This window comes from Hypoxylon fragiforme (assembly GCF_022984875.1).
Source record: "Hypoxylon fragiforme strain CBS 206.31 chromosome Unknown GGS25scaffold_8, whole genome shotgun sequence".
Taxonomy (NCBI): domain Eukaryota; kingdom Fungi; phylum Ascomycota; class Sordariomycetes; order Xylariales; family Hypoxylaceae; genus Hypoxylon; species Hypoxylon fragiforme.
Window position 1 is genome coordinate 1,217,390 of NW_026054763.1, and position 23,701 is coordinate 1,241,090.

The 23,701-nt window shown below is 47.2% G+C and overlaps 7 protein-coding genes across 7 annotated transcripts; 4 read left to right on the plus strand and 3 right to left on the minus strand.

Moving 5' to 3' along the window:
* The first annotated feature begins 103 nt into the window (after positions 1-103).
* GGS25DRAFT_410541 (cryptochrome) lies at positions 104-2,968 on the plus strand. The gene is made up of 4 exons (XM_049258493.1): positions 104-138; positions 213-268; positions 336-1,124; positions 1,177-2,968. Exons 3-4 carry the CDS (start codon positions 619-621, stop codon positions 2,693-2,695), a joined length of 2,025 nt encoding a protein of 674 aa, XP_049113810.1. The 5' UTR covers positions 104-138; positions 213-268; positions 336-618; the 3' UTR covers positions 2,696-2,968.
* GGS25DRAFT_410514 (HotDog domain-containing protein) lies at positions 2,969-4,409 on the minus strand. The gene has a single exon (XM_049258492.1). It carries the CDS (start codon positions 4,271-4,273, stop codon positions 3,242-3,244), a length of 1,032 nt encoding a protein of 343 aa, XP_049113811.1. The 5' UTR covers positions 4,274-4,409; the 3' UTR covers positions 2,969-3,241.
* A 171-nt stretch (positions 4,410-4,580) lies between these two features.
* On the plus strand, positions 4,581-7,350 carry GGS25DRAFT_503156 (Squalene/phytoene synthase-domain-containing protein). The gene is made up of 3 exons (XM_049262054.1): positions 4,581-5,141; positions 5,199-6,125; positions 6,178-7,350. The coding sequence occupies exons 1-3, from the start codon at positions 5,119-5,121 to the stop codon at positions 7,019-7,021; spliced, it is 1,794 nt and encodes a 597-aa protein (XP_049113812.1). The 5' UTR covers positions 4,581-5,118; the 3' UTR covers positions 7,022-7,350.
* Positions 7,335-9,595, plus strand: GGS25DRAFT_410737 (phytoene dehydrogenase). Its single transcript, XM_049258494.1, has 2 exons — positions 7,335-7,683; positions 7,750-9,595. The coding sequence occupies exons 1-2, from the start codon at positions 7,647-7,649 to the stop codon at positions 9,453-9,455; spliced, it is 1,743 nt and encodes a 580-aa protein (XP_049113813.1). The 5' UTR covers positions 7,335-7,646; the 3' UTR covers positions 9,456-9,595.
* Positions 9,596-9,672: 77 nt separating this feature from the next.
* Positions 9,673-12,861, minus strand: GGS25DRAFT_503162 (Annexin). The gene is made up of 2 exons (XM_049262055.1): positions 10,761-12,861; positions 9,673-10,704 (listed from the first exon to the last, which is right to left on the minus strand). The coding sequence occupies exons 1-2, from the start codon at positions 12,438-12,440 to the stop codon at positions 10,114-10,116; spliced, it is 2,271 nt and encodes a 756-aa protein (XP_049113814.1). The 5' UTR covers positions 12,441-12,861; the 3' UTR covers positions 9,673-10,113.
* Positions 12,862-15,030: 2,169 nt separating this feature from the next.
* GGS25DRAFT_524531 (uncharacterized protein) lies at positions 15,031-17,734 on the minus strand (the record flags this gene model as incomplete). Its single annotated transcript, XM_049264623.1, has 3 exons — positions 15,031-15,157; positions 15,216-15,817; positions 17,681-17,734. 3 exons carry the CDS (start codon positions 17,732-17,734, stop codon positions 15,031-15,033), a joined length of 783 nt encoding a protein of 260 aa, XP_049113815.1.
* A 1,749-nt stretch (positions 17,735-19,483) lies between these two features.
* GGS25DRAFT_515488 (GPI2-domain-containing protein) lies at positions 19,484-21,045 on the plus strand (the record flags this gene model as incomplete). Its single annotated transcript, XM_049263087.1, has 2 exons — positions 19,484-19,817; positions 19,880-21,045. The coding sequence occupies 2 exons, from the start codon at positions 19,484-19,486 to the stop codon at positions 21,043-21,045; spliced, it is 1,500 nt and encodes a 499-aa protein (XP_049113816.1).
* Positions 21,046-23,701: the final 2,656 nt, after the last annotated feature.

Sequence of the window (23,701 nt, forward strand, 5' to 3'; positions counted from 1 at the left end):
TCTGTACATTAGCGCTGCTCCGGAACCTAAGGGCGTTACACCTTGATTTGGAACTGCTTTTGCCCCTTCCAGAAAAAAAGTCTAGCGGTCTCTAGTTCACCTTTAGACACCATAAACCCCTGACTGGCCCCATCAAATGTAAGTGGGCTTAGCCTTACTCTCCTGCAGACCGGCCATAACGAGGAAAACACAAGCATCTGATTCGTGTTGAGTACCCCCTCTCGATCCAGAATCGAGCTTATAGCCCAGACTCCTATCCTTTCGTCAGGTATTCTATCCTCATGCTACACCACTAGCGCCGATCCTAGTGCATACACTGATGCTAAATTCACAAGTAGGATCACAAGGGGAATTCTATCAAAGACGTCAACTGCTGCCTTGGCTGATCTGTTATATTTCGGTTTTCAGTATTTCATCAGAGTTGTGACAGCTCCACCGAACTTCAGTTCCTGCCAAGCACAAATCATCACTTCAGAAACCTTTTTATTGCCTTTACTTCCAACCTTCCTTCGTGTCTAATACTCCTATTCGCTCTCCTGATAAGGAGCTATAGCTTCAAAGTGCAACTCTAATCCCTTATTTGGCATATGTCTCCACATCATTCTTTTTCAAACCGTCATGTCGACTAACAACATTCTTATCTACATCGTACGCCACGACTTGCGTGTCTATGACAATCCTATCTTGCATCATTTCGCTTCTACTTCCGATCATGGCTTTACCCATATCTTGCCCCTCTATGTCGTGCTTCCTCATCAATTCGAGGTTTCGGGGTTCTTGAACGAAGGAGCCCAATCACCTTACCCTGAAGCTAAGAGTAAGATTGGGCGCTATTGGAGATGTGGGCCTCATCGAGCAGTTTTTATCGCCCAATCAATCTGGAATTTGAAAGAAAACCTCGAGAAACTAGGCAGTGACTTGGTAATTAGGATAGGAGGATATGGTGAAGTGCTGAAGACACTTGTTGATGGATTGCGACAGGACGATGCCCATATCGGGGGTGTATGGACAATAGGGGAGGAAGGTTACGAGGAGGCACAAGACGAGAAAGCAATATCAGAGACTTGCACAAACCTCAATATAGACTATCAACAATGGGTTGATGAGAAGTACTTTGTTGACGAGTAAGTGTTGTTTACGATATACGGATAGACTTCACTGACATCGACTCCTTAGTCGGGACCTAAAGCTCGAGACTCCCGAAGAGCTTCCAGATGTCTTCACTTCCTACAGGAAAATGATGGAGCCGCTTCGAGAAAAACCCAGATCAAATCTGCCCGCCCCCTCAAAAGACACGTTGCCCAATCCCATCGACAAATCTAAGATCCCTAGTCAACAAGCACCTTTCGAGATCCCGTCGTCGTACGAAGAATTCGAAAAGGCACTATTGCGTCCAATCAAGGGTTCTATGTATGAAGACCGACCATTACCTGAAGGAGCTGAGTCAGCCCACCCGTTTCGCGGTGGAGAGGACAGCGCTCACGACAGGCTAGATTATTTGATCAAGTCTGGGAATGCTTACTCGTATAAGAATTCACGTAATGGGCTGTTGGGAAGTGACTTTAGTACGAAGCTGTCTGCCTACCTCGCGCAAGGGTGTATGACAGCTCGTCAGATCCACAATAGACTTGTGGTGTATGAGGATGGGGAAGATGAGTCGATGAACGAGGCCCAAGGATATGGGGAAGGCGAAAACGATGGAACGAAAGCTATACGATTCGAGTTGCTATGGCGTGATTACATGAGGCTTTGCACAAGAAAATTCAAGGAGAAGCTCTTTTCCAAATCCGGATTTCGAGACGATCATAGCGATAAGTGGAAATCGGCCAAGGAGGGTAGAGCTACAGAAGGCCAAAAAGAGTCCGCGCTTGAGATATCTAGGATCGTGAAGCGGATATTTGACGGTACTACCGGGATGGGGCTTATCGATGCTTCGCAAAGGGAATTACTATATACGGGGTACACGTCGAATCGGGCCCGACAGAACGCTGCTAGCTTTCTCGCCAAGCATCTTAGCATCGACTGGCGATACGGCGCGGAATGGTACGAAATGTGCTTGATCGACTACGACGTCTCGTCAAACTGGGCAAACTGGCAGTATGTGGCTGGAGTAGGTAATGACCCGCGAGGGGAGGCTCGGATTTTCAATCCTGTAAAACAAGCCTTCGACTACGATAAAGATGGAGAATATGTACGTAGCTGGGTGCCGGAGGTACGGAAGATTGAGAAGTTGGAAAACGTTTTCCAGGCTTGGACAACGCCAAAAGAGGAGTGGGACCAGCTTGGCCTAAAAGGTCTCGAGATGGCCGAAGACCCAATAAAGAAGATCGAATTCTCTGTGGAAGGCAAACCGAAGAATTCAAGACGACCTTTCATGCGCCGGCGTGGGCATGGGCGTGGGGGTAGTAGTCCGACATCCCAGGTACCGCCCACAGGCCCTGGCGGTTCCAACAGTCCCGTCGAAAATGAGAAGACAACGAATGTGCAGCAGGGCAACAGTTCCCAACAGACTACAACCGGTGGTCCTCGTGGTGGTCACCGCGGCGGGCGCGGGCAGGGTGGGGTGTATCGAGGTCGTGGCTACCGTGGCCCGAGAGGAGGATATCGCGGGGGCCGAGGTACTTCTTCTCATGGCTACGGTCAACCACGGCAGCCATCGGTACCTGTAACTCAGCCCCAACAACAAACTCAATAGAATTGGGTTTATTACGGGCCGACCTATTACAACCACCTCGATTATCAGCAACGATGCCACAATCTTTATGAGGGGTTATGAATATTACCAGCCTCCTTCATATATGTATTACTGTGCTGGCGCATTCATGGATGGAGGGAAGATCATTGAAATGAAATAAAATGATCTGCGTTAAGATATATATGGTCAGATGTATTCAGTTGCCTATTGGCTTTTTTTTCTTTCCGAGATGATCATATCTAGCAGCAATCGGGGATAATAAAATAATTGCTAAGGAAATATTTAGTCTGAAGCTTGGTACGGTCATATATATCTATTTACTTAAATACCTAGGTATCTAAGCATGTATGTGTAAAGGTACGGATAACCGTGATAGCTTCATTATTGTATACGTTTGGTATCGTACTCTATGATTCAATAATGCTACCAACGCCTTCTAAAAATGCCATATTCATTGCAACAAAGGCACCCAAGACACCCAATGGCCCTTGGGTTTCTACTTTGCCATCAATACATGCAGTTATGTAGAGCCTCCGCCTTTTACTTTTAAAACCCTTCTACGAGGGGTTTTAGCTTGACTCCCTTAGGCACAACAAACAGAGCCTTTGCCTCGACGCAGACCCGGCCGTGCTCGGTCTCCAAGGTGCCCTCGACCCACATCTTGCGGGCGGTCTTGGCCGGGTCGATCTCGCCCTCACGAACTATAGGGCGGGTGCGCACGACGTAGAAGTCGCTCGTGATGGTCGGGGAGCGGTAGGTCAGCTCGAGGCGGGCGGTGACGCCGGTGCGCGCGGGGAACTGCAGGATCGCGCACCGGCCCAGGCTCTCGTCCAGGACCGTGGCCAGGGCCCCGCCGTGCACGATCCCGGGCCACCCCGCCGTCGAAGGGCCAAAGTACACGACGCTCACGACCTCCCCGGTGGAGCTGTTGTGGAAGATCCGCTGGAAGGCGAGGCCGTTGGAGCCGGATAGGGGGCCGGAGGTTATGCGCGAGCGCACGACGGATATCGGTTGCGTGTGTGTGGACACGGCGGCCTCGAGGCCGGAGTACGCGTCCCAGCTTGTCCAGGCTGGGTCGGATGAGAGGGCGCGCACGAGGGGGAGGTGGGAGCCTCGCGCTTGGATCTTGGAGATTAGGTAGAGGTCTTCGGGGGATCCGGGGGCGGGCAGGGGGGGTGGGGAGAGGGTTAGGCGGAGGAGGGTGCCGAAGGAGAGGCCGGCGAGGAGGAAGACGGCGCTGTAGTAGATTGCGCGGGAGCGGCGGCGGTGTGGGGTTTGCGGTTGGTCTACGGGGGTTGGTTCGGTTGTTGGGGGTTGTTCAGGTTGTTCGGGTTGTTGTTCTGGGGGTATCGGGGCTGTTGCAGGATTGCCTATGGGGCCTTGGGTTTTGGATTGGTCGGTGGTGGCAAAAGATGGTGGAGACGTCGTGAAGAGTCTATATTTGCTTAGTGGGAGAAGCAATAAGTTGGAAGATGGCGTCGTAGTTGTTATGGGCATTCGACATATTTGCGTGTTTTGCTTCGGGAATATCGCCGGCCGGCAGAGGTGTTGGGCGACTTTGGCGCGGCCGGGCAACATGATATGGAGCTGATTCAATTTAGGTTCATAGGCCCAGGATCGATTTCTCTCTCTTCTAGATTCAAGTAGGAAATTAGGAATTTGGATGGGGGTTGCGATTTAAATTGAGGCTCTTCGGTAGAAAGTGAGACAGATCTTGGTCGAATGTAACCGTGACGAACCCGAGGGACGGGAGAGGTTTATCTTGATTGGTTCCCCAAGTACCTCAGTACCAGGAAAATCAATTACTAACCTGGGTAACTTTCTTAGCGCAATCTTGATCTTGATCTGGGGTTTAGCTTATGTAAGTTACTAACTAAGTCTTGGCGTTAAGTTGGAAAGTCAAGCAAAAACCCCCTTGTCCTTGTCTCACTTTCTATCTTGCTTTCATCCTTTTGTCACACACAACTTTCCCCTTTTCCCCCTTTCTTCTTCCTTTCCAGCCTTTCCGTTTCTTCCTCTTCTTCACCAACTTACACACAACAAACTTCTATGATCTCATAACCAAAAGAAGGTTATCATGACTGCTATGTATTGTCTTACTTTTTTACGAATACCAATTTCATTTGTGCATGTGTGCTACACACCCCAATGCTAAGTACTATAAGTCCGGAGTCCGAATTCAACATGGAGTTAATCTTTTTTTGTCTTTGACTTGACCGTATGAATGAATTTGCTGACATGTCCAATAATCAATAATCAGGACCTGTTGTGTTGGCTATGCTCACTTTGCAGTTGATTGATATCATACACCAAACCTTATAACATGTTACTGAGTTGCGTTGTGTGTGGTTGCTAATAAAGCTTACCGCTTACCGCTTACCACTCACCACTTATTACTAGGTTTCTAGGTTTTAACACTCACTATGGCCTACGAATATGCCCTTGTGTAAGCATCTCAAGTCCACTTGACAGCGAACGTGTTGGGGACTAATTCGTCAAGTAGACATCTCAAGTACACTATCCCCCCGGCTATATTCCTTACACTCGTTTTGAGGCCCTTACTCACCAAATTGGATCTGTATAAGACTCTGATATTGATACTCGTCGCTTTCTTTGCCACGCTCCCCTGGGATTCGTATTTAATTCGCCATGGCATCTGGACTTATCCTCCCAATGCCATAGTGGGGCTGCGTCTCTATGGCATACCAGTCGAAGAATTGTTCTTCTTCGTCATACAAACTTATATCACGTCCATGATCTATATTCTAATCAATAAGCCTATTCTCCATGCTCAATTTCTCACCAACAAGGATGAAACCCCACCAACGATCCGGCGGGTGAGGACATGGGGACAAGTCTTCTTGATTGCGTGTGTCGCAATTGGCATCTATCTTTTCAGAAAAGGGGGTGAAGGCACATACCTTGGACTCATATTAATATGGGCCTGTCCATTCACTCTTTTGACATGGTCATTTTCTGGCTATTTCTGGCTCAAGCTCCCTTTAACCTGCGTTGGCATCCCAATAATCGTACCAACACTTTACCTCTGGATTGTGGATGAATTCGCTTTGGGCCGTGGCACTTGGGCCATTGAATCTGGAACGAAGCTGGGCTGGTGTATATGGGGTAGCCTCGAATTGGAAGAGGCTGTCTTCTTCCTCGCGACCAACACGTTGATTGTCTTCGGCTTGGTTGCATTCGACAGAGCATTGGCAGTCCTCCACACATTTCCTCAACACTTTCCAACTGTTCCGGCGCTCCCTTCTCCCAGTCTTCTGGTCTTGGGCCTCCATCTTGACCCGGCAAACTATGATATGGATCGGATTAGAGGTATACGAGAGGCTGTGAAAGTCCTAAAACGAAAAAGTAGGAGCTTTTATTTGGCTAGTGCGGCCTTTCCTGGTCGCCTTCGGATTGATTTGATTTTCTTGTGAGCAACCCACCCCTAAAGTCACTCTTCCGCCTTTATTGACACGCTTTAGGTATTCATTTTGCAGAGTAGCAGATGATTTGGTTGATGATTCGCACACGAGCAATGAAGCTTTGGCGTGGATCAATACACTGACCGACTATCTAGATCTCGCTTATGGTTCACATAAGCGATCGACTGATTTGGGAAATGTTGTGGAAGCCTTTGTGAATAACAACTTTTCAGGAACGACGAGATTTGCGCCGAATTTCCTACCAACCAAATTTCTTCCAAGCGAGCCACTTTACGAGCTCTTGGAAGGGTTTAAAATGGATCTCCCCTTTAATCAATCTGGCAAAGGACAACAAAATGTGCAGTTCCCTATCAATGACGAAGCCGATCTTGAGTTGTACGCACACCGGGTCGCAAGCACAGTTGGAGAATTGTGCCTGCAGCTCGTTTTTCATCACAGCGAGAAGCAGCTTCCAAACCATCAAAAATCAATTCTGGTTACGGCTTCACAAATAATGGGCCATGCATTACAGTATATCAATATCGCTCGGGATATAGCAGTAGATGCGGAAATGGGTCGGGTTTATCTGCCAACAGACTGGCTAAAGCAGGAGAGTCTCACCCCTCAAGATGTTATCAAGGATCCCACGCAGCCGAGAGTAGAAAAACTTCGACAGAAGTTGCTAGATCGGGCATTCAAGGAATACGAACGATCAAGAGACACGATGGATACGCTGCCTAGTGAAGTACGTGGGCCACTGATTGTAGCCGTTGAGAGTTACATGGAAATAGGACGTGTACTACGAGAGAGGACTGCTGCCCCTTCCAGAACCCGAAAGGGGCGGGCAACAGTTCCTCTATCGAGACGTGTATGGGTTGCGTGGAAGAATTTGTCTATAAATTGATGGTGGGGGGGATGTCTGTTTGCGAGTATTGGTATGTGAGCGTGGCGTAGGAATTATGGGTTTCATTTCATCTGCATTACATAGGAGGCATTCATTACGAGGCACGAGGCTTTAGGTCATCTTACTCAGCTGCGTGGTTGTGCGTTTAATATGTCTGGACTTAAATCCTGGTATGAAATCCGTACTGCGAATCCGGATGATGAATCATCAAGTTGGATCTGGATCTGGATACGATGTACCTGTCCTACTTTTCTACATATGTAACTAACCCTACCCCGGACGATACGGACATAAACCAAAACAAACCTAGATCATGTTATATACGATGTCTATGTAAGTAAGTCTACGAGTAATCCGAGAAATCCGTATGCTCTTAGATGCTGGTGTCAAGGAAATGATTGTGTTAGATTACTAAACCAAGCCCTCACCCCCGAGACACTGGGATATAATGCTTTTAGGGGAAGTGATTTTTAGGCATTTGGCTACTCTCATCGTATTTCCAGGAACTTAACTACTGTAGCTTTCTTCATTTCTCTCAAGTATCGTTGCGGTGTGGTGGAATAAAGGTTAGTTACATACATATCTGTCATATTGGTCCCGTATCGTGAGAAGAGTACGGTAAGAGATGTCTAAAGAAAAACGCAAGAGAGTGATTGTCATTGGTCAGTATCTCACCACCCCCTTTCCCCTTTCCTCCTCACGGCAACCGCCTCTAACACCAATCACAGGCGCCGGAGCCGGCGGCATCGCCACCGCCGCCCGCCTCGCCAAATCCGGGCTCTCCGTAACCGTTCTCGAGAAGAACCCCTTCACGGGCGGTCGGTGCAGCCTCCTCACGCACCTGGGCCATCGCTTCGACCAAGGGCCCTCCCTCCTGCTCCTCCCGAAACTCTTCCACGAGACCTTCGCCGACCTCGACACCTCCCTCGCCGCCGAGGGCGTGACGCTCCTCCGCTGCCCGACAAACTACAAGGTCTGGTTCGCGGACAGCGCGAGCTTCGAGCTGTCGACGGACCTCGCGCGCATGAAGGCGCAGATCGAGCGCTACGAGGGCGCCGACGGCTTCCGCAGGTACTTGGCGTGGCTGCGGGAGGCGCACCGGCACTACGAGCTCAGCGTGTCGGAGGTGCTGAGGCGGAACTTCACGTCGTGCTGGGACCTCGTGATGCCGCGGTTCGTGGCCGCGGGCCTGAAGATGCACCCGCTGCACACGATCTGGGGGCGCGCGAGCAGGTACTTCGAGAGCGAGAGGCTGCGGCGCGTGTTCACGTTCGCGACGATGTACATGGGGATGTCGCCGTTCGACGCCCCGGCGACGTACTCGCTGCTGCAGTACACGGAGCTGACGGAGGGGATCTGGTATCCGAGGGGCGGGTTCCACACGGTGCTCGCGGCGCTGGTGAGGGTGGGCGAGAGGTTCGGGGTCGAGTACAGACTTAACGCGCCGGTGGAGCAGATTCTGGTGGGCGAGGACAAGAAGACGGCGTGCGGGGTGAGGCTGGAGTCGGGGGAGGTGCTGGAGGCGGATGTCGTGGTGGTCAATGCGGACCTCGTGTACGCGTACGGGAACCTGTTCCCGCAGACAGCCCAAACGTCCAGTTACAGCCGCTCCCTACAAAAGCGCGACGGCTCCTGCAGCTCCATCTCCTTCTACTGGAGCCTCGACCGCCAGATCCCGGAACTCCAAACCCACAACATCTTCCTCGCGGACGAGTACCGCGAGTCCTTCGACGCCATCTTCGACCGCCAGTCGCTCCCCGACGAGCCGAGCTTCTACATCAACGTCCCCAGTCGCATCGACCCCTCCGCGGCGCCCGAGGGGTGCGACTCTGTGATCGCGCTCGTGCCGACGGGACATTTGCGGGAGTCGCGGGGAACAGGAGGAGGGGAGGCAGGAGCCGGCCTCCCCCACGACCAAGACTGGGCCTCCCTCGTCTCCCGCGCCCGCGCCGCCGTCCTCTCCACCATCTCCACACGCACCGGCTGCCCCCCCCTCAGCACCAGCATCACGCACGAGATCGTCAACGACCCGCGCGCCTGGGAGGCCAAGTTCAACCTCGACAAGGGATCCATCCTGGGGCTCAGCCACAGCTTCTTCAACGTTTTGTCCTTCCGCCCGCGCACGCGCGCGAGGGGGTTGAGGAATACGTATTTTGTGGGTGCTAGCACGCACCCTGGCACGGGTGTGCCGATTGTGTTGGCGGGGGCGAGGATCACGGCGGCGCAGGTGTTGGGGGATTTGGGTGTCGTGGTTCCGTGGGAGGGGAGGGGGCAAAGGGGGGGAGATGGGGAGGAGGGGGAGAAGAAGAATAGGGGTGACAGGATGAGGATGATGGATGCATTGCAAGAGCCCTTCTCGTTCGGGTTTGTTGTGTATCTGTTGTTAGCTGTACTGCTTGTGTGGCTGATGCGTTACTGGGGCCTTGTCTTTTAGTAGTGGTAGTCGTAGTACCTAGTTCGGCTTTTAGGGGTTTTCGATTCGAGACTCCTTTACCTAGGTACATTCTAAATAGGTAGGTAGATCATATACTTCTCTTCTTTTTATTACATAATTAATACGAGTAGAAGATGGTAGTGCTTTTATAGATCCTAGGTGCCTTAACCCAAGCAATAACGAGCCCAGGATAAGGGGACATGTGAGGCTGACTTACATCACACACTCGCAGTTGAACACTCTCAAGCGCCTATTGGGCGAACCCATAGAAACCCCGAGATGCCCCCCCTTATAGGTTGGAAATGTCCGATTGGTAAGTTCCCTCCATTTACTTATTATGCGGGCGAGTTAGTTTCCATTGGCTATGCCCACTCCTTAACGCCTCCCGGCACCGGTTGGGCTCTCTTCATAAAGACAACGCGATCCCTCGATTATTCATTTGGGTTTGGGCACACACATTGGCTCCTTCTGCTTTACCTTCAGTTTCTTACTCATGAGAAGAGAAATAACTGTAGCACTTATTTACCTAGAGTAGGGCTTCCTGTTGATTCTCACGATTCACTCATCGTCTAAATCTACCGTCTTTCTCATGTTGTTCGTATATCCAAGCCTGTCGCCTCTTAATATATAGCTAAATGTAACTCAAAATATTTTACTCTTATCTCCGGTGGCTACTTCTCTCTCGACTTCGGCTCCTTTCTCGATGCTTATGATCTTTGTCTTTGACTACGAGTAGTCCTTCGCTTCTCTCCTTCTCCTTATCCCTTCCTCTACTTTCTCTCTTCCTTTCTCGGTCCTTGTCCTTGCCCCTCTCCTTCTCTCTTCGTCGATGTCTCTCTTCTCGTTCTCGTTCCTTTTCGCTGTCACGATCCATCTCACGTTCTCTTTCTTTCAGTCGCTCTTCTCTGTCTTTATCCGAACGCCTGATATCTTTCACAGCGTCCACCTTTTCGAAGCTCTTCACGTCGTCGGGCATGCGCGTAACCACGAGTTGCTCGCAAAACAGCCCCCATTCGCCACTTGTCCCCTCCTTTACCGCCTCAGAAAGCTCCTCGCCGTAACGCTCGCGGTACGCTTTCTTGATGGCAGCCATATGGTGACGGTCCCAGTGGAAACGGACAAGACGCGATATGAGTAGCTCCCGGCGCAGTTGGTCCTTCTTGGAGGCTGTGAGGGCATGATGCAGAAGGAGGGCATCCCGAACTGGCCTATTGATTATGCCATTAAGAATGTGAGCTAGGAGCTCGCCCTATAGTGGGTTAGCTGAGAAATATTTGGTTCACAGATCAAAATCTTTGCACGTACCACAAGATTCCCGCTCTTCTTTAGCAAATCTCGAGCAAAGTTGCTTCCGATTACTTTCTCGTACAACCTCATTACTTCCTTCAGGTGATGGTCGCTTCGCGAAACTACTATTTCAATCATGGCAGTCTCACCTCCCCTCTCACTGCGAACAGCCTTGTATAACGCCTCCACATCATCCTGAACTACTTCACGATCAACGGGGACCTGGTGTCCATACTCGTCTACATCTTCCATGCGCTTTTCGTCCAACGCAATAAGAACAGCACGCTTGAACTTGTCCTCCTTGAGCTCGGTCTTCATGCACAACGTCAGGGAATCCCTATACTTCTTATCAGAGAAGGCGTTCTTGATTTCCGCAATCTCGCGGTTGGAACGTCCCATCAGACTTTCAATCAGCAGTTCACGCCGCGTTTTGTCACCATGATACCAGAAATTGGCCCAGTAGGCCTCCGATTCCCATTTTCCGAGTGCGACTGTATAGCAAGCCTTCATCAGGATAGGGTCCTCATCCTTTAGGCGAGCGCGAATATGCTTGGCAACATTTACACCTTTACGCTCAGCACCAGTCTTAACAAGCCGCTTGTACTCTACGCGCAGTTCCATGATCTGTTCATGCGTCATCCCAGGCAGGATTTCGATTAAAGGCTCTGTGTCAGGAGGCAGGTGGTCTCCTTTCAGAGCCTTGGCGAGACGTGCTGCATCTTCAACAGGGTCGTGAAAGCGGGCGCGCCGCCGCTTCTTTTCCCCGTTGCTCTCCCCATCTGATAGACTTGGCGAAAGTGGCTCAAGGGCATCCGACATTCTGGGATCATCAGCAGCGAGGAGCAAGGGCGATGGCATTGGGGACATGGATTGGTAGGTCCCGTAGTAAGACTCGAGGAGTGGTGATGGTGGCGCACTCGAGAGTGACATGTGCGCAGAATGGCGTCCTGTATTGACAGTCAAAGAGGACATGCGACCAGTAGGTGGCATCGGAGAACGATCTCTACGACCACTTCTAGGCTCGGCAGAGAGGAGTTGCGTACCCGAGGACCTCGGGTCAAGCCCATAGGAATTACGCTGGCGGTGCTTGTCCGCTCTATCGGGAGGCGCAGCGTATGAGGCGTCTACGCGAGGGAATCTCAAATTCTCCTCAGGTAGGTCATCTCCCCACTGACCAGGCATAGAGTAGTTGGTTCTGCCAGTGTACGAAGAAGCTGTTGGCGACTGAACATTGGAGTACTTGTTTGTTGGAGGAGGAGGAACAACGCTACCATAGGCGAGATCCTCTTCCAACTGTTCTTGCTTGAGTTCCTTTCTCCTCTCCTTTTCGCTCTCCGACTCGCGAAGCTTGTTCGCATACTTGGAAGGAAGAATAATATCAGCACTACGTCGAAGCGCGTCTTGGGCAACTTCTACCAGATCCTTGTCACCCTTGGATACGCGCTCTTCACTGCGCCTTGGATACTGTGAGTTTGCTGAGGCAAATGAATCATAACTTCCACGATAATAGCTTGACTCATCCGTTGGCGTACCAGCGCGGTACGAAGCCCGCGGACCATCATGATCATTAAAAGAACGGCGAGGCGTCGCGTCGTTGTAACTAAAACCAGCGGGAGGGGAGGGCATTCGTACCGCGTCAAGCAGCGATGGAGAGCTTCCCCGACCGCGTCGCCCGCCGTCGCCGACGTGGGCAGACATTTCTATTGGAGGGGGGCCCCACGTAGTAGAGTGTACGACTAGATGAAATGAAGTTCCCCGGTATGAATGGTCCGTGTTACTGATGTGTGGATGTTGTGGATGTTGTGGATGTTGCGGGCGGGTGTGTAGGTGGTATGTGTGTAGCGGGGTATTTTAACGCTGGCTTTCGCTACTGCTTCGTAAAGATATCATTGATAATATATGATAATATATAATATATATAGCCTTGACGCTGACAAGTTTGATTAAATATTAAGATTTAGTTGACAGCTTTAGGTTAGAAAATCCTGCCCAACTGTAGGGTGATTAGTATACCAGAAGTCTAAATAGCTTGGTTATTTATGTGCAAGTTATTTTATTGTGTTCAGATTGAGAGAGAAGGAAGAGGAGGAGGTTTTAAGTAGACGAGCTGAGACAAGCTTATTCTTAGTAATGTGACTACCCTAGCGACCTAGTGCCCGAATAAGGCGGGCACATTCATGGATGTTGTACCTGCCTCGAGGCTTCGTTACATTCATTAACTACCTAGTACATGTAGTTACCTTGACAGAATGCCATATACTATGTGGGTACTATGTAACTACACAAGTGCTGCCTACCACTTGACCTTGGTATATGCACGTAGGTACATAACTTATGTAGTACTAAAATACGGTCTACTACATACATATGTATATGTATGTATTGTACATTACTATGTAGGTATTGTAGTAACTATACTCGATCAAAATTGTAATAGGACCGGGGATATCATGTGTTTTCACAATATTGTCTGTACGTGCAGCTATCATACACATACAATGCGGAAAACATCCAAATGGATAATAGCAAAGCAAAGTTGGGGCTTTTGCAGGTACACAACCAAATCATTGATGATTGATGTGTCCACTAGGTCAGGTACTTATCAGCCAAGGCTATCAAGGATCTCCATAAGGTCACCCGTCCAGCTCAGCTAACTACATGTAGGTATCCATTCTAGCTCCCCTCCAATAGCCGGAGTGTCCAGAATCCAGATGTCTTTTCCAAAGTACGAAGTATTATAAAAATATATTGTAGCTGAAAGCTGATGTGTCGTGTTGGCATTCTGAGCCATACAATCTGACCTCAACTTTGGCAATGTTAAAGAATCCTCTTTTTTTCTCTCTCTTCTTCTCTCTTCTCTTTTGATTCGACGTTGTGGGAATACATACTACTAGGTTAACCTAGTGTAGTAGTAATACCACTGGGGCAACGTGGAGGCGAAGAACGGGTAAAAAGCAACCATTCAATGTTCACCTTGAACCACTTAGCGTTAGATACACACTGTACCTAGGTGTGTGTTTTATGTGCACATGTGTGTCTTGTGCCGGTGGCTTGCGTTGGATCGATGCATATTGATGCATATTTCAGCTGCATGAGAATGCATTAGCTAAAGACTCAAGATTCCAATCAGCACCCTCCCTATCTACGTAATGTCTGGGATGTTTACTACTTCGTATGTAGTGCAAACATAGCGTTATTCTGCACCATTTTAGCAGCCTATATACAACCAAGGTATACACAGTAGTAGCATTTGTCGGCGTTGCCAATTGGCCCAAGTTTTTCTCTTGCGTGCAGATGTCCGCAAGAACCATTCTTAAAAACCATCATAAAAGTCCAAGAGGCAGCGTGTCCATTTTATCATGCAAGAAGAGATCCATAGAAGCGTCTAGGTGAGAGTATGTATATATATTAGTAGCCCAAAGCACGATGAATTGCATACATACTACATGAATATGTATGTAGTATCCATATGGCTACTACTCAAGTCCATATTTATTTTCCTACGATGCATATACCTACCTAGTAGTCTAGGTACTCAATAAGTAGGTAGGTGGGCAAAGCTGCCTAGGTATAGACAGTTTGCTTAGCTTTGATGGTCTAGACAGCTTACCCGATGCTTCATACGTCTCATTGAACAAGGTCTATCCTATCCATGACTTGAGATTGACTGACAGCGCAACATGTCTGGTGTGTTAGTGTTAGCTTATGGACAGTGGACACAACTGCAGGATGGAATACGGAGAATTTGTATGCAGAGCATAACAACGAAATCAACTTGTCTTGATTGATGTAAAGGTCTAAGAATCTTACGTTGAAGGCATCTCAAGGGTTCTAAGTAATCTGGTCTAGTAGCCAGATTATGTAATATTTGAGTCCATAACTGTCTCGATTGAGCATTGTCAACCTCGATGCATTTACATATGTACCTAACCTAGGTTAGTTATTAGTGGTCCATAGAATTCATAAAAAGAGACTGCCCACGTAGGACTTTGTACATTTCAGTTGTTCACAATTTTGATCCCTAAAAGGACGAGCAGAATTAATTACGGCATAGAATCAAGTCAAGCAAATTGCATGAGGTTTGTTCATATACAGCGTGATTCAATTGATGACCGTGATGCATATAATACCTGTGGCAATAGCATACCCTTTTCCAGTGCAATACCCATGAGCGTGCCAGCTCAGTTCCCCTAAACACCGAAACGCCTTTGTGGTATCATTAAAAAAACGAACCCCTTAGCATTCACAACTTTTCACTTTTCACATCCATAGGATAGGTACCATCAGACTATATCGTAGAGGCAGGCTGATGTGAATACGGTGGGCATGCATCTTCTAGACGAGGCTCCATGAATAGCATTTTCTCCTGTTCAAGGCGAATTGCACCTTCCTTGGAGGCACTGGGAGTGTAGAATCTATATGCCAGGGTCAGTTTCACGAGTTCAGAAAAGGAGAGAAATATAGTAGACATACGTGTATCGTAGAGCACTCCAAGTCAAGGCGAAGAGGCTCACAAAAAGGATGGATAGGGGGACCATGAGCATGGCCTTATCTGCGGCCTTTCGCACACAGTGGAAGCGAAGGACCTTGTCTTGAGACATATAAGGAATGTAGACCCATGACTCCCGCTCTGCCTTGGTTTCCAACTCAACAATGGATTCTTGGGGTTCGGGATCGGCCGTGTTCGCGCGGGTTTCCTCTCTCATGATGCTCGAATCAGGGAATGGAGAGTGCTTCTTAGGGCGGGTCAATGAGTTGAGGAAATGGAGAACGTTGGGCGTTTCCCAGGCCTTGGCACCGGCGAGGTGGTCAGGTAACTGAATGCGCTGGCCATCTTCTGCGATGATGATGACGGGGTGCTTCTCTATGGAAACTCGTGGAGAGGCAAGAAGACCCAAGATATGTTTGGGTTTAGACAGAATTTCTTTCTGCTGGGTGGTCGTAGTTGTGGTCGTGATCGGTCGCACATGGGTCGACGCACTTCCTGCTTGGCTTGCTAACTTATCGAGGATGACCACCGGAGCTGCAAGAGTCCAACCGGCGAAGAGGAAAGTGCATAATGCAGCCAGTGACCCCTTCATGGTGGCGTGATAGGATATCCTGACTTGCTCAAAACGTAGAATTGTATTGTTGCAGGTGTAAAAAAGGTGGACAAGTTATTGGGAGTATGGGTTGGTGTACGAGTTAATGGGTGGGTGGGTTAGAAGACGGGAGGGAGACGAGAAATGGAAAATAAATAATGACTTGGATGGGGAAATGATCAAAGGAGGAAGCGACACAAAAGTATTTAAAGAATTCACAATGAGTCGATTGTTGCGCGCCCGAGATCAATCAATACATGTCCGAATTCGCGTAAAGGTTCAAGTATTAGTGCTGGTTCGATTGTTCGATTATTCGATTGTTCTATTGTTCTATTGTTCGGTTTGTTCGTTTGTTCGTATTCATCAACGATGATGAAATGGGTAGTTCGCAGGCTACAAGGATTACCTTGAGTCGTGGATTGACCCCGAATCGTAACTTAATGCTATGGTAGGCTGGTAGGTTGGTTAAGTAGATGGGTTGGATTCTTGGCGATCGATTTCAAGTTACTCCAGGTACCCGACCAATATTTTAAGGGTCGCCAAGCTTTACTTCATGAATGGTGGAATTTTCGGGGTTGGCGCGTTGGTGGGGGGGGGGGGATTGATGCAGAATCAAGTGCCTTACGTAGGGTAGTACACGTAGGTCAGGTAGGTAGGTAAAAGAGTAAAAAGAATAAAAAGAATAAAAAGCACGAATCAACTCAGCTAGACTGGGAACAGCATGAGTTGACGGCAAGAGGAGAGGTGGAAAGAACAAGAAGAAGGCGATGAAGAAGGTGAAGAGGAATAGATTTAAGCTTTACACTACTTCGGTAAGTGTGGATAAAGATCACGTTAATCAGTCCTGAACTCAATGGATGTATTAGGTATGTGTGCGTGCTGTCATGCCTTTCAATGCTTCTCTAATTAAAAAAACATGAATAGGTCTTACTTATAAAAAAAAACATTCAATCATTGGTATGGAAAAACAGATGGAATAAATATTAAATGAGGAATGGCCAGTTTTGGTTATCCCCTTTCACTCTTTAAGTGACACCAGTTATGATGTGCATGATACAACGGCTTTTGGGGGGTTGAGCGACGTAAGAAATACCTATTATGGCCATTTAAAGGATTGTGTTGTTCAGTGATTAGCTACTAACTACAGGACTTAAACAGTAATGAAGACTGTAGATCAAGTCTATTAATATGCGGTTAAAACGCTTTCAAGGTTCTGTACCTCTTCCTATTCTTCCTATTACCTATTATTCCGTGGCACATGTAAGAAAATACTTTTTTTCACCTTTTCAGCCTCTCAGTTGCTCTCCCATCCATCCATCCATGAATGTCCTCTGATACGAGAATTATGCTTTGCTGATGGCGTACCAAATCTTGAATTTTTTTTGTAAAAAATTGATGTTCTTTTTTCGTGGGCGGGTTGCATACCGAGGCATAAGTGTATAGGTCCTTATATGGGAATTCAATGCAATAATAATTATTAATGTTACTAATGCAATGATCTTTCTAGATCAGCACTCATATTGGAAGACGATGGATTATGGTGACACCCAGTCCGAGAGCTGTGCCGCACCAAGTGCTTCCTAAACTCACAATTATGACATGATAGACACTGTCTAGTTTGTATGTAGACTGACTAATTACCTAGGCTACCTATTTACCTAATCATCTTGCGAATATCCTTGGTTGCTAAATCAAAAGTGTCTTTTGACCCCTTTCAAGTTGTCGTGACTTATCGTCTAGCTAGCAGCTATATTTACTAATGTACAATACAATATGCACTAACCTAGGTATATGTAATATGTATACGAGGTACCTAGTTATATAGGAGGTATTTTTAACATCAATGATATGACTTACAATAATACCCATGGATGGCGAGCTAAGCCCTTCTTCACGAGTCAAAACTTGCATGGATGCCCTTTGAGGTTGTTCAAGCGGTCACCCGAATATAGCGCCATCTAACCTCAGCTAGGCATTGCACAGGTCTAGACCTTTAGTTAAAGAACGACCTCAATTTTAACCTTGGCAGGTAGTTTTGCTGGCTGAGGTTGCTAATTTAATAGGTAATACGTCTGTTTGTCTGTCTGTCTGTCTGTCTGTCTGTCTGTCTGTCTGTAGACACCTTCTCACACGAGCAGGTAGTACATGATGATGTGGTGCGTACGAGCACTTATAAGATTATAAACCCCTACTTGTTAGATGTCGCCGACCACAAGAGACTCTAAAACTCGAGATGATTTGTGTGGTATCCCACGTGTCCAAAAGACGCGAGATGAATAACTAGAATTGATTTTTCTCCTAAGCACAGCATAACTAGAACTTATCCACTAGATTGTTAATTTTTTTTCAAATGAAGGAAGAAATATCATGTACGTTTTGATACGCCATGGCATTCAGATTTGTCCCAAGCTAAGATTATTCACAAGTTGGAACTAATGGAAGGTTCCGATTAGTGAATCTTCAATTTCGAACAGCTGCATGTGCCATGTGTGACCTTCCAGATAAATGTGGGTGGACCTATATATTAAAAGGATAAGATCTAAGGATCAGACCTTGCTATTAAAATGTTCTTAAATACATAACCACAATGCTTCGCATTTTCCTCTCTAACATACCTACCACCATCTACTAGGAAGGGACAATAATGCCTGTCCTAAACACCTCCAGGCTTCGTTTTAATAGCGCCAACAAACTCTAATATAGATATTCCCAAACCACACAGCCATTTAATAAGTATTAGAAATAGGTAACGTTATATTGGAATAACAACAAAATGCCAAAAATATGGTCTTTTAAAGTAAGGGATTAATCGGATAAATAAAATATAATACATCCCATATGGGAGGTAATAAAATAAGCCATAATGGCTAATAAACTGTGGGCTTTTTGAATTAAATAAACGGTTTTTAGATTTTTTAATTTGAATAAACTAACTATGGATTTTTTGATTAAATGACTTTTAAATAAACAGCTTTTGGAATAAATAACTTTTTAAATAAACGTTGACTTTTAAAATAAAGCTTTCAATCAATAATAACGTTTCAATCAATAAAAAGATTAAAACAACTTTAAAAACAATAAAGGTCCCAATTATCAAAAAAAACCAAAAACCAAAAATAAGGCTATCACTACAGCTCTTCTGGTGGAAGATTACCAAATAAATATGGATGGATCTATATATTAAAAGGATAAGATTTAAAGATTAGACCTTGCTATTGAAATGTTCTTAAATACATAACCATAGTACTTCGCACTTTCCTCTCTGGCGTACCTGCCACCATCTCTTCCTTACCTAGTACCTACCTTTGAAGGTCCTAGGTATCTACCGGGCTACCCTAGGGCCTAGGTAAACTTGGTAAAGTAGTTAAGTGTCACTAAAAGTGATGGCAGTCTAAACTCGATTAGTGGACTTGAGCCGTGCATCATCCGAGAACCCCACCAGCACGCTAGCGGCTCCCCTAGTCTAATCCTAATTTCTAGGAACATCCATCTAGCCTCTCAATGCTATTTTCATCTTACATATTTGTACTTATTTGTGCTATTACAAATTGGATGTTACCTCATTGATATGTAGCCATTATACCATAGCCATACTATCATAAGGCTGACCTTGGCAGTAACTCACAAAAACATTGATGGCCAGTATCCATTCAGTCAATGATGTCGGCTGGTACCATTCTTAGCCCATCATTCATAGCCGCAACCGCAACCACGACACCGACTGATAACCACGATGCGCCAACTCCTGGCTTAACCCGCGCCGCAACTCTACCTATCGAGTTACACGCGACCCGCTCCGCTCGCTCACATCTTGCCCCCGAAGATGCTTTCAACACAGCCTCGCCATCTCGCCGCCAATCTGGCTTTGAGCCTAGTATCAATGATATACGTGCCGAGTCACGGTCGCGCAAGATAAACTCCAAGCTCGGGAGTAGAAGCAGGAGTAGGCGACGGAGACGGACTTGGAAGAAGTTGCTCTGGGTAAAGCAGTCTTGTATGATATTCATTGCCCAATTCTCTTCAGAATATATTCCCGCCGCTAACAGTTGCTGCAAGATCCCGATAATTACACGGACCAAGCTACTTTCTTGGAGAACCTACAGCGCAACCCGCGCCTTCAGCCCTACGAATTTTGGCCGCTCGTCGCCGATTCTACCGTTATCCTCCAGCAGGTCTGCTCCGTAATTGTATTCGTCGTCTGTTTTGTGGGAATATTTCAAGAGCGTGTTTCGCCTGTTGCCGTCGTAGGCTGGGGAAGTTTCGCCACGTTCGTCGGGTGGCTACTATGGGACTGGTGGGTAGGACAGGAAGATGAGGATGAGGTTCTCCAGCGGCGGCATAGTAACCGGAGCCGCTCAGCGAGGGAGCTCAGCAGGAGAGGCCGCCTGGCGGCCACCGGCGGTGCTACACCACCACCTGCCGCCAGTTCGGTGACCAATTTAGCAGCAGCAGAACGATCATGTTCTCAAGGAAATTCAGTGGCAATGCGACAATCTCACTCCGCTTCCGCCACATCTCTTCAATCTAACATTTCACGCGCCAGTGACGTGGGTCAGAGGTTATCCGAGTCCACGGATGCCCCAAGTCATCGTCCCTCTTCTCCTCTTCGTAACGGGAGAGCCAACCTCCGCCTTAGTACCATAAAATCTGCTGTTCTCATATATTTCACCCTCCTCGGATTATCCCCTATCTTAAAATCCCTAACTCGGTCCACCTCATCCGACAGTATCTGGGCCATGTCCTTCTGGCTACTAATAATTAATATCTTCTTTTACGATTACTCATCCGGGCCGGTCAAATTTCCGGCCTCTCTCTCGACGAATGCGGCCCTGATGGCATCCACGGTGCTCGCCTCCCGCCTCCCCTCTACTGGACAGGTTTTTAGTTTGACCCTTTTCAGCATTGAGGTTTTTGGTCTGTTCCCCGTGTTCAGACGTTTTGCAAGACACAGGAGTTGGAGATACCACGTCGCAATTTCTGTGCTGCTCGTTGTTGGCGCCGGAGGTGGGGTTGGATTAATCCTGAGCGGAGAGACGGACGGCGTGTGGCCATGGAGAAGTGGGCTTCTGGGTGTTCTGGTAGCCGTCGTTACCGCTATGATCACTATGGGAGGATGTAGCTGGTGGCTTATTGGACTGCAGAAGTACAAGAATGCAATCAATGGGCCTTGGGATCAGGCTAGACCAATCATCATAAGCCGGCGGCTCTGGGATGATGAATAGGTTACCAGATCATCTTTGAATTAGATCAAAATGAATACATGCAGCGTGTAGCTTCCACTTAACAGCAGACACAGCGTTTCAACACGGATATTTCATGCTACGCGGAAGATGTGAGCTATGCAGCATTTTAATGTGGTATGTGGATATCGTGAAGAGGTTGAATGCCTCTAGTGCAAGTTGGCCCCTTTTCACGTACTCGCGAAACAGCACCCCTTCGCCTGGCTCGATACTGCAGATTTCGTAATGTAAAACTAGTGTTTAGTACATGACATGTAGTTGCCAAGACTTTCGATGTAAGGGGCCCAAACGTTTCGTCATCCCCTTTGGAAAGCAAACCATTGGTAGACTCTTAGTTGAATCAGTATATATTAGTTTTTCGAAGTGTCGTTCTGAGATACCTACCATGTGCCTTAGGGCCATGGCCTCAGGCACCTGCAACATAAATTATGTCAAAGATAAATTCGGAATGATCGAACGTACCTAGATCGGAACATACGTCAGTATGGTTGAATATAGGCGTGTTGTCTTATCTGGTATGTGTTGACTAGCACGTCAAGTTTAGTCTATCAAATCTCTCGCCTACAGAGTAAAAGGGGTATCTCTAATCTATGCGTACTAGGTACGTACCTAGTAATAGCCCCCACCAATTAGCTCACATGTATAGGTTAGGTGGTTCTTCGTATAACAATGAAGTCGTATTTACGCCTTCTTATTTGATACTGTGACACTCTTGTAACACGGCCAATGGCTGTTACTAGCTCGTGATCTTTGGAGGATATCGTAATCAGCCTTGCAGCGGAGAATAGATAGTGCTTGCAGTTTGACCTGGAGTAACGTATCACGTGAACAGGTAAAAGGGGGGATGTCATGGACAGGACTACAATCTAGAAGAAAGCAGGACAACTTTTCAGCTTATTTGTTCATTAATAATGGAGTGGTAAAACGGAGATTTGGCTAGATAAATCTTGATGTAGAGTTCAAGCTTGAAAAGGTTGCTGGTAGCTAGTAGCTGGGAGCCTCGTGCCGGTTAGAAGAAATGATATAAGTTTCTGTGTAGGAGACGTACTGCAAGCAAAGTATCGAAGACGGCAGCTTATTGGGAACGCTACCTACCGTAGATTACTCCATACAACCTCCAAAGCTATATATTAGCCAATTCGATCTTATCCGACCATAATTGGTATGACGGTGGTATTGGGGAAGGTCTTTGCGAGAGACTTCTGGGTTAGTGTAGTACTACCATAAGCCTTACTCAACAAGCACACTAAAATACATTTGGGTAGGTATGCCTATCCATTGATCCGATTGAGATGGAATTCTGAAAATTTCATACTGTTCAGAGTAGTGATCAAGCTTGATTTTACCTAAAGTAAGAGTATTGTATAATAGCTGTAACGAAAGAAGGTGCGCGTAACTCCCCTCTGCGCACATTTTCGGTGTGAAGTTCCCTCCAAGCCCAATTGGATATGACCACATTACGGGAAATGGAACCCCTCATCTAATTATGCATTGTCATGCAACAATATATGTGTGTCTGAAACGCTGGGAAGGCGTCCTCAGAGGTTTAAAGTATAGTGGCTTGCATCACGGCGCTACTAGGCAAGAGTTACAAGTCATTGTAGTTCCTTGCCCCTAATTCATAGAGGCCCGAAATGCCTCGCGTGTAATGAAAATGTGGTTCCTTGATGAAGTAGATACCTATCTAGGTAGATATTGGATATTGATCCTCAAGTTCTTGTACAAACCTGTCTCTACCTAGGTCTGCTCTTATTTACCGAGTACCAGTGGTGAGCATATTCGCCCTAGGCACTACATTTCTACCCTGACATGACTCCAATCTTAGCTGAAAATTGTCACTTAGGTAGGAACCTATGGTGAATTTATGTTATGGACCCCAATTGCTATTGCTAGAGTAATAGCCAAAATTAGATTTTGAGGTTCTTTTTCAGTCCTTTTCGCCCCAAATGATCTCCGCCTAATAATAGCTAACTTGTGAATAGTAAGCTTTACATCATTATATAACTTCCAACTCTTCTCGATTCTAGAATATTAACTTCTTTGCCCTCGACCTACCTCTTGTGATACGAATTCTCCAAACACCGTATTCGCGTATCCCCCTTTTTTTCCCTTTGCCTCTCTATCCGTATCTTGGCGAATGGGACCCTTGTTGGCACATATCATCACATATCATCATTCCTCTCCTTACGTACGAACTGAAAGGCAGAACGTCCGCCAGACAGGCAAAGGGACTTGCACCGAATACTCACTGGAGCGGCTACTTGATTGGCTTCATGCATTGAAGCTGTCGGTGAGATAAACAAAATCCCCCACACTGGGGTAATCTCCCTTCGAGGGAGACGTATGCGGGTGCCCCAGGTAACGACAGACACCAAGGCAAGCAGGCAACAACATCTCTAACCTAGTTCATTTCTAGTACTTTCTAGTTGCCTTACCACACTTTGCATAATCGCGTTTGCGATATTGAAGATATCCACCGCTTCTCTCGTTCGTTGTCATACGTTCACGTTATGCGCAACCTACAGCATCAATCTATGACGTCTTTCCAAGTCCCTTCTGAGCCTTGGTCCTATACAACAGGGCGATCCAAGTCCATACGATGAAGGGACTACGTGTGCATTCCCTGCTTGAGAAGGAG

Coding starts and splice junctions, on each gene's coding strand:
- GGS25DRAFT_410541 (XM_049258493.1), top strand. CDS start 619: ATGTCGACTAACAACATTCTTATCTACATCGTACGCCACGACTTGCGT. Junction 1,125..1,176: donor GAGAAGTACTTTGTTGACGA/GTAAGTGTTGTT, acceptor TCGACTCCTTAG/TCGGGACCTAAAGCTCGAGA.
- GGS25DRAFT_410514 (XM_049258492.1), bottom strand. CDS start 4,273: ATGTTGCCCGGCCGCGCCAAAGTCGCCCAACACCTCTGCCGGCCGGCG.
- GGS25DRAFT_503156 (XM_049262054.1), top strand. CDS start 5,119: ATGGCCTACGAATATGCCCTTGT. Junction 5,142..5,198: donor GCCTACGAATATGCCCTTGT/GTAAGCATCTCA, acceptor TTCGTCAAGTAG/ACATCTCAAGTACACTATCC. Junction 6,126..6,177: donor CGGATTGATTTGATTTTCTT/GTGAGCAACCCA, acceptor GACACGCTTTAG/GTATTCATTTTGCAGAGTAG.
- GGS25DRAFT_410737 (XM_049258494.1), top strand. CDS start 7,647: ATGTCTAAAGAAAAACGCAAGAGAGTGATTGTCATTG. Junction 7,684..7,749: donor CAAGAGAGTGATTGTCATTG/GTCAGTATCTCA, acceptor CACCAATCACAG/GCGCCGGAGCCGGCGGCATC.
- GGS25DRAFT_503162 (XM_049262055.1), bottom strand. CDS start 12,440: ATGTCTGCCCACGTCGGCGACGGCGGGCGACGCGGTCGGGGAAGCTCT. Junction 10,705..10,760: donor AGAAGAGCGGGAATCTTGTG/GTACGTGCAAAG, acceptor AACCCACTATAG/GGCGAGCTCCTAGCTCACAT.